Source organism: Coffea arabica, chromosome 6e (genome assembly GCF_036785885.1).
Source record: "Coffea arabica cultivar ET-39 chromosome 6e, Coffea Arabica ET-39 HiFi, whole genome shotgun sequence".
NCBI lineage: Eukaryota > Viridiplantae > Streptophyta > Magnoliopsida > Gentianales > Rubiaceae > Coffea > Coffea arabica.
This window is the reverse complement of record NC_092321.1, coordinates 59,709,953-59,719,191: the sequence shown is the minus strand read 5'-3', so window position 1 is coordinate 59,719,191 and position 9,239 is coordinate 59,709,953. Positions and strand designations below refer to the sequence as shown.

The 9,239-nt window shown below is 39.4% G+C and overlaps 1 protein-coding gene across 1 annotated transcript; it reads right to left on the bottom strand.

Annotated features, from left to right (window-relative positions):
• Positions 1-5,903: 5,903 nt before the first annotated feature.
• Positions 5,904-6,341, bottom strand: LOC140009982 (uncharacterized). Its single transcript, XM_072056338.1, has one exon. The coding sequence runs from the start codon at positions 6,339-6,341 to the stop codon at positions 5,904-5,906; it is 438 nt and encodes a 145-aa protein (XP_071912439.1).
• Between the last annotated feature and the right edge of the window lie 2,898 nt (positions 6,342-9,239).

Genomic DNA, 9,239 nt, shown 5'->3' with positions numbered 1-9,239 from the left:
GCAGTAAACCAGAAGTTTACTGATCTCAATGGATATATGATTTGACAAAAGTGAGAATATTTAAGAGCCGACAAGTATTTATACATACCCCCTTTATATTATATATGACTTTAAAAAAAAAATTTAAAATTTGTGTCGGGTATGAATCACCTTTTACGATTAAATATCGTAAAATATTGATAAGTGATCTATTGAATGATTTATTTGTTCAGATGAACTACGATTCCTGACATTAGGGGAAGGAAAAAATCAACCAAAAGAAAATCACCTGAAAAATTGAATTTTCTCGATCTTCATACAAAATAATGTGAACTAGAAGTTCAAGAAATTCTTCATTTGTAGAAAGTTGTATTTATCGACTCCAGAAGAGTCATTAAATCAACTATTCCTGCAGGAAATACTCTGGTTAAAATTGATGTCCCTGAAGGACATGCACAAGTGCTATCAATAAATTTAAGGCCGGCCTACCTAAATAAGGTATAAATTGATTTCGAATAACTCCGGACATTAAATAAATGTCATGACAAAATTCAACCTCTTGAAGAGGTCGCTCCCGAAGAGCCAACTCCTGAAGAGAATGAAATCATAGAAAATTTAATTGGAGCCTAATAAAATGTAGCACTTGATATTATAGAAGTTGATGAGGATTATGAATCTAAATCGACTGATGAATGTCGGTATAGAAATGATTGGCCAAAATGGAAAGATGTGATCCAATCTGAATTAGACTCACTGGTTAAAAGAAAAGTTTTGGACTTGTAGTCCAAACACCTGAAGGTGTAAAGCCAGTAAGATATAAATGGGTATTTGTGATAAAAAGAAATGAGAAAAAAGAAATTGTGAGATATAAAGCAAGACTTGTAGCTCAAGAATTTTCACAAAGGTCTGGATTTGATTATGATGAAACGTATTCACCTGTAGTAGATGCTATCACATTTAGATATCTTATGAGTTTTGCAGTACATGAAAAATTAGATATGCGTCTAATGGACATTGTTACTGCATATTTATATGGAAATCTTGAAATTGATATTTATATGAGAATCCCCGAAGGATTCAACATGCCTGAAGCATGCAAATCAAATTCTAAAGATATTTATTCTATTAAATTACAAAGGTCTTTGTATGGCCTCAAACAACCTGGACGTATGTGGTATAACCGCCTCAATGAATGTCTAACTAAAGAAGGTTATATCAATGATCCAATATGTCCATGTGTTTTTATCAAGAAAAATGGATCAAATTTTGTGATAATTGCTGTATATGTTGATGATCTAAATTTGATTGGAACTCCTGAAGAAATTCAAAATAATGTTGAATATTTGAAGAAGGATTTTGAGATCAAGAATTTTGGAAAAACAAAATTCTACCTTGATTTACAAATTGAGCATTTGAAAAATGAAATTTTTGTCCACCAAACTGCTTATACCCGGAAGGTATTAAAGCGGTTTTATATGGATAAGGCACATACATTAAGTACTCCAATGGTTGTCAGATCATTAGATCCTAATAAGGATTCTTTTAGACCGCAAGAGGAAGATGGAGAGATACTTGATCCTGAAGTACCATATCTCAGTGCAATTGGTGAAGCATATTGGAATGCGACGATTAAAAGATCTCAAATCATATTTGCATCAGGGGGAGAAATTAATACACAGAAATAGTGTACTCTTTTTCCTTCACTAGGGTTTTTGTCCTGATGGATTTTTTCCTAGTAAGGTTTTAACGAGGCATATTCTTTATGTAATAGACATCCAAGGGGAGTGTTATGAAACAACTAAAATGTGGATGTCCCTTTGTATTCCCAAGAGAATTAATTCATGATTTATGGCTACATTATATATAGAAGTTACAATCCATAAATCTATTCATGTAGTGGAGAAACCGTTTCATAGGTTTTTTCATATTCTTGTAGTAGTAGGTGTTTAATAGGATTAATGTACCTTTAATCTTGTAGTACCTATATATAGAGGTACATTGACACCCTTTGTGAGGACTTTTGTATTAGTTGAAATAATAAGATAATCACTCTCTATTTCTCTACTTCTTTCTCTAATATCTCCAATATTTCACTTGATATTATAGTGATTTATTTTATTAGTTTTACAACACAATCCGACTTTTGAGTTGTTTTGGACTACGTTTAATTGACTTGAAGGATTCGATATCACAAAAGTAGAATTTGAAAATGATAATCTGATTTGAAATCTGGGCAAAAGTATGGAAAGTTCTGATAAATACTACTCAAATCATGATGAGTATTTTATCATTAAGATGAGGGATGATGTTTTACTAGATAGATTGATTTTTTTTTTTTGTCTTCAAATATCAACTTTTATTCTTTTGAAAATATCAGTTTAATTAGCTAGTAATGAGAAAATTAAAATAATTATTACTAATTGGGTGATGTGAATATAAATTCCACAAATAGAAGCATCTTAATTAGATGACCAAATCTTTATCTTTATTCATTTAATCAAAGAAAAAACTAGGTCAAAGTGTAATGCAGGAACTTCATTTTCATACCTTTTTTTCTATTGAGCAAGAATCCATTTCCATTCCATCTATATGTTTTATTGGAACAGATAGACTTTTCAAAGCCGAGTATTGCCATTGTTGACCAAGTAAATTGCCGACACTGTTACTGAATTTAACTACTAAGTGACTTGGATTAACAAAGTTTTAATTCATCTTTGAAACTCATAAAGTCTCTTCTTTTTCCTTCTTAAGATAATTGCGGATGGTCACCATGCTTCCTCTGAAGTTTTTCGCTGCAGTTTGTTTTTCCCTCACCATGGTTGTTGAGACTGTTTCTCTGAGATGCCAGCACCAATTCAGGTGCGGGAAAATCCTCATTAAAGTCAGATACCCTCTTGGAGTAGAGGGCGATCCTCGAGGCTGTGGTGACCCGGATGTTCGACTCTCTTGCGAGCGCAATCGTACTGTTTTGTACTTAGGACCCAACTCCCATAAATATTATGTAGCTGAGGAAAGCATCCACGGCAAACATGAAAGCCCCTTAGATTCGATTCGCGTAATCGATCCTGAGCTGCAGAAGAACAACTGCTCCACCATTCCACTTTACTCAAATGTTTATCCTTTTTTTTCTTATAGTGATTTTATGCCGCATTATGGCTATAATCAAATGCTATTTGTGATGGTGACTTGCAAGAAACCAGTTGTAGCTCCTCTATACGTCGACACTGCTCCTTGTGTAACTGCCAAAGAATTATCAAACCTTGAGGGCTCAGAAAGCAATTATAGTTATGTAGTAGTTGGCAAAAGAGCTAGTGATCTGGTGGCATCTGATATTGAAGAGACATGTACCATACACAAAGTAATGTATTCACGATTTCAACACTTTCTTAATGATAGCACAAGGAATATTTCCTTCAAGGACATCCATGACGCCATGGCATCTGGTTTTGAGCTTGAATATGGGGGATATTTCAACATGTGTAAGAGATCAATTCCCGGTAAGTGCATCATTAATTTAATTGTTCATATTAGTCCTCAATCTCAAACCGATTCATATTCCAGCTTGTATTGTGATAATTAGTTGGGTAAATTATTACTGATCTCTTGCAGTTTCTCATATTATCTCACATGATCGTCTAACATTTCACAACCTCCATGTAAACGTCCTGTAGTTGTAGGTAAAGTGAAGTTGGCAAAAAGCAACATGCTTAATGTTGTTAGTTCAAATTTTGCATAGTTGTCAATCATCCAACGCTGATAGTGTATACACTGTCAGTGTAGGAAAGATTAATCCTTTTCCTTAGAGTAAATCTTTCCTACACTGACGGTGTATACACTATCATCATTGGATTCATAACATTTGTACAAAAGTTGAATTTCAAATTCAAATTTTGCATAGTTGTCAATCATCCAACGCTGATAGTGTATACACTGTCAGTGTAGGAAAGATTAATCCTTTTCGCTTATGTGCTAAATAAAGCGATAGCATAATTATGTGTGTATATATATATATATATGTAAAATCATATATGTAAATATATAGATGAAAAATCATAGGGGTTTTAAATCAGTTTTCAGATTTCATCACATGTTTGAGGCAATCGTTGTAAGATGCTTTCTGTCCATTTTTTTTTTCACTTTATATAGAATTATAAGGTGTGTTATGAGTATATTTTCAAATGTTAGAGGGATCATGTAATAATGTTCAAAACCGCAAAGAGATGATTGATAATTTATCCTAATTAGTTTTGTCTTTTGTACAAGGAACAATTGCACCCAATGCCCATATAGGGATCTGATGGTGCAGTGATGAAGCTCAGATACTTTCATGGAACTTAGAATTATGAGAATAAATGGACAAATCTATACTTTTTCAATCGCGTTTTTACATTTATAACTATCTTTTTATTTTACATATATCATATAACAAAAATTATTACAGTATTTATTCTAAATATTATTTTAACTAATCTCTATCCAAACACTCCCCTTGCTTTTGTACTATTTAGAGAATTAGAAAAGAAAGTATAATTCATGTCTCCAAAATCAACTGATATGGACATTAGTCAATTCACGTGGTATCCTTGGTCAAATTTTCAAGCTTTTTACCCTTTTTCTTATAAATTTTGGAGTCTTCCTTTAACCAGAAAAGAAAAGAATAATTTGTCACTGCAATTAAAATAAGCAATTAGTTGACTTTGAGCATATCTTCATAGTTTATAGAACCGCTATAGCCTCTATTGATGTAAACAACTAAATGTTACTTAGAAATCCACTGATACTTATCCAATAAGCACCAATATCGTTCAAATACTATTATTGTCATGCAACTTCTAGAGTAAAATTACTACTTTATAGATAATTACTATAATTTAAATATATTTTTAGGGTTCTTATTTTATTTTTAGGACAACACCTCCCTTTTCCCGCTAGCCACCACCGCCACCACCTTCCACAGCCTCTTCACCACCTTTCTCCCTCACCCCCAATATCTCCTTGCTGCCTTATCTTTGCCCTCCCTCCGCTGCTACCTCTTTCCTCTAATCCCTCCTCTCTTTTCCCCCTCACCCTGCAACCCAGGGGGCAACGTCGCAATGGGGAAAATGGAGGGGGAAAGGTCGAGACCAGAGAGGTAAAGGAGGAGGAAAGAGGTGGCAGGAGTGGGAGGGGGAAGGAAGAGATGGGCTAATTATAATGGTACGAGGATATGGATAGTGGAGTTAATGAAGGGTAATGGAGAGAGTCGAGATGTGTTGTACAGTACCATAAAGCTTAAGCATCAGTTTTTTTTAATCTTTTTTTTTTTGTATTTTTATGGCATTTTTGCAGAATGTTAGTGGATATAAAGTATACGTTTTTGTTATATCGATGAATGTAGTACAAAAGCACACAAAGTGCATAAATTTCTAAACTAAATTTCACACAAATACAAGGGAAAGTTTGATGAACTCTTGAGGAGTGATGAAATACTATACTTTTGGGTTGTGGCGATTTACTCCTAGGTTAAACAAGAAAAGAGAAGAATCAACAGCAAAAGTTAGTTTTAATTTAACGAGATTTGTGTGTTTTATATGGAACACTATTTTCCAATTGCTGTATAATGATCAGACTGTTGTGGTTAACTTCCTGAGCAAGGAAAAAAAGAAGTAGAACAGATCTGAGGAAGAGAGAAAGAGGGAGAGAGAGAGAGAGAGAGAATATGATCTGAAATGGAATAAGAATGAAATTGATCTCTAAGCTGTTGAACCAACACATCCTTCGGTTATTTATACAAGACTGTGCTTAATTGCATGCAGAAACGTCCAGTTAACAAAAAAGATTCTCTCTAACTAACTCCTCCAGCTAGGATGCCAGCCTGGCACAACTGATGAATGCTCTTCTTGGATTTTACCGGGACACAACATTGTTCCCCCCTTCAAACGATCCTAGCCTCTAGGATCCAGTTCTGGAAATTGCACTCGAATAAAGGACCAGTCTTCCCAAGTGGAGTCATCCTTATTCAAATTCTCCCATTCAATCAACACTTGCTCAACCTCTTGACCCTTCCTGTAAATGACTCTCTTGTCCAGAATGGCCTTGGGAGCTACCTTGAACTCTCCTTCTACAGTTGCCTCTAGGGGTGTAGGGTGGATTTGGCTCCCATTGGCAGACTTCTTAAGAAGAGAAACATGGAACACAAGGTGCACTGAACATCCAACTGGCAACTTCAGTTTATAGGCCACTGATCCCACCTTCTGCTCAACCTGGCAGGGTCCATAATACTTGGCAGACAACTTCAGGTTTCTCCTCAAAGCCACAGAAGATTGTCTATACGGCTGTAGCTTTAGGTACACCCAATCTCCCTCCTCAAAATTCCTATCCATCCTACCTAGGGCTGCAAACGAGCCGAGCCGAGTCGAGATTTGAGCTAATCGAGCCGAGCCTCGACTAAATTTTACCAAGCTCGAGCTCGAGCTCGAGCTCGACGAGCCGGCAAATTTCGAGCTCGAGCTCGACTCGAATCAAGTCGAGCCGAGCTCGAGCTCGAGCTCGAAAAAAAATAAAAAAAAATTATTTTATTTTAAAAAAAAAAATAAAATAATATTTTTTTCTTAATAAATAATAAAATATTAAGGATATATACGTAATTTTACTATAAAAACAAAAAATAAAAAAATAAAAATATAATATACGTAATTTTATTATTAAATAAAAATAAAAATAAAAAAATATATATATATACCCAAGCTCGCGAGCCGGCTCGCGAGCTAACGAGCTTAATATTCTGAGCTCGAGCTCGAGTTCGAGTTTGACTCGAGCCGGCTCGAGCTCGATTAATAACGAGCTCGACTCGAGCCGCTCGCGAGCGACTCGATTCGTTTGCAGCCCTAATCCTACCCTTGTCAGCTAGTTGCTTCATTCTATTTTGTGCCTGCAACAAGTTTTCCTTGAGTAAGGTATTCCAGTCCACTCTTTCTCTGGTCCAATCCTCCACTGCAGCAGCTAGGGTCTGCGTAGGTGATAGAGTGAGTTGTAAAGGTCTGTATCCATAGAGGGCCTGAAAGGGGGTCATGGACATACTAGTATGGTAGTTGGTGTTTGAAGAGGTGATTTTTGGTGGGTAGCTGAACCGACCTGAATCAGTCTCTTCTAAGGTGAGGTGAGGTGAACCTTTTTGTCCGAAATGAATGGCGGAGCTTCTCCCCTGAGATCACTCCGACGATCAAGTTAGTATGAGAACGAGAGAAAAACAATAATGTTGTTAAATGAACAGTATGCTCACTTGTTAGGGGTATATGAGGGGTATTTATAGAGCGGGAGTGGATGGTAGGACGGAGGTCTTATGCTGGTGGGACCCATGTCCTGCCATTACGGCTCTGCTCCCTGTCAGGCGGTCTGACTCTGACACTGTAGCCGCCTGGACAGGGTGACGAGGAGTCTTACGCAGTAGCCATTAAGTGCGATAGTGCTTTTCAGATAAAGCACTGGTCTTGGATGATGTCAGACGGGCTGACATCATCAGCATGCAGCCGAGGCGGAGGTATGAGGTGTAGAGGTCATCTGGGCAGTGGACCAGAGGCCTGCCCGAGATCAGGGGCCATACTCACACGAGACCGTGCTCGTGTGAGGGAGGAAGTGAAATCACCTCGGCCAATCAGAGATGGCCGAAGTGAGCATCCTCAATAAGCCCCCCAAGCCTCGAAAGCTCCAAGTCCAGGAGGTACCGAGGCTTTCTTATACCGAGGTCGTACAGGGTCGGAGGCCCGAGACTGTTCCGGACGATGCGTGGGTGCGACACGTAGGCCGGTCAGCTGATAGGACGTGGTGAGCAGAGTAGTCACGTCGTGAGGTAGTGGGATGTTTCGTGCAGAGAGTGTCAGTCGAAATGACGGGTCATTAATTAAGAGAGAGGATGTCTTTTGAATTTGAACGTGGTCGCCTTTTCGCATTCTTGCCGCCTTTTCGGATTCTCCCCAGATCCCTATAAATAGGGGATCCTTTTCACCGCATGGCCCATCACTTTATCTTTCAGCCTCAGACTTGCAAAATTCGTGAGTGTCGCCGAGGTCAGTCAGCCCTGCCAGTCGAAATCTCAGCCGAAGTCATCCACTTCGTCAGATTCCGTAGCCAACAGTAAGTATTTTTCTTTTCATCTCATCATTCACACATGGCCAAAACGGCTAAAACCCACAAGGAAACTGTGAAACCGAGCTACCAGGCAGAGGAGGTGCCCGACACTTCGGAAGAAACGACTTCGTCCAGCTCTGGGGGGTCAACGTCTAGTGTTGCGGAGGGTTCAGCCGAGGTGGGTACTGGCGAGACAGCCTCGGTGTCAGAGTCATCCGAGGTGAGTGAGGGGGGTTCCGAGGTCGTCTATAATAGCGAACTCGGAATTGAGATGCCCCACGATGAGGGAGTACTGGAGCCAGTCGCTCCGAGGGACGCAGCCAGAATTGACTTCGGCAAGATGCCGAAGTTCAGAAGTCGCGTGGGGGAAGACAGGGCCGAAAAGGTGATAAGAAAGTACCCCTTCAGGCCAGGGTATATCATCACTTCGCCCGGAAAGGATGACTCAGCCGAGAAGCCTCCCATAGGCACTGTGGCAGTCTACATCCAATAATTGGAGACCGGGTTGAGGATGCCGACGTCAAGGTTCTTCCGGGACGTGCTCCGTCACTTCGGCGTAAGGATCACTCAGTTCGTCCCAAACGCGGTCCGCATCCTAGTAGGTTTCGAGATGCTGTGCCGACATCAAAATGTGACTCCAACTGTGGACCTCTTCCGCCGATATTATACCCTCAAGACGCATGGGACGGATAAAGGGTGGTTCTACGTCTGCAACCGGAACAACACCATCCCGAAACTAGTCATCGGCGCCCCCACTTCGATAAAGAATTGGAAGCGTGACTTCATTTTCGTCCCAGCCGGGGACTTCCCATGGAGTTTTTTGTGGAGGCCCATCAAATCGAAGGCCGACCCTTCCGCGGGGGATCACGAGGAGGAGTCCTTCCAGAAATTGATGGGGTCTGGATTTCGGATCTTCAGCTGGGACCATCCCGAGGCCGTGCTGATCGATGGAGGAATTAGCCGAGCCTTACTCCCTCCTGACAAGCCTTCCTTCTTTTCCATTAAACTTAAGAAACCCTGTAATTTTTCTTTTATAGCTTTCATTTTACCTCGGCTATGGCAAATAATAATACTTATTCTTTGTGCAGTGACCAAGTTGTCCGACATCATCACATCGGGCTCGGCCGAGATGGCCAAGAGCTCGAAGAGGAAGA

Coding starts and splice junctions, on each gene's coding strand:
- LOC140009982 (XM_072056338.1), bottom strand. CDS start 6,341: ATGGATAGGAATTTTGAGGAGGGAGATTGGGTGTACCTAAAGCTACAG.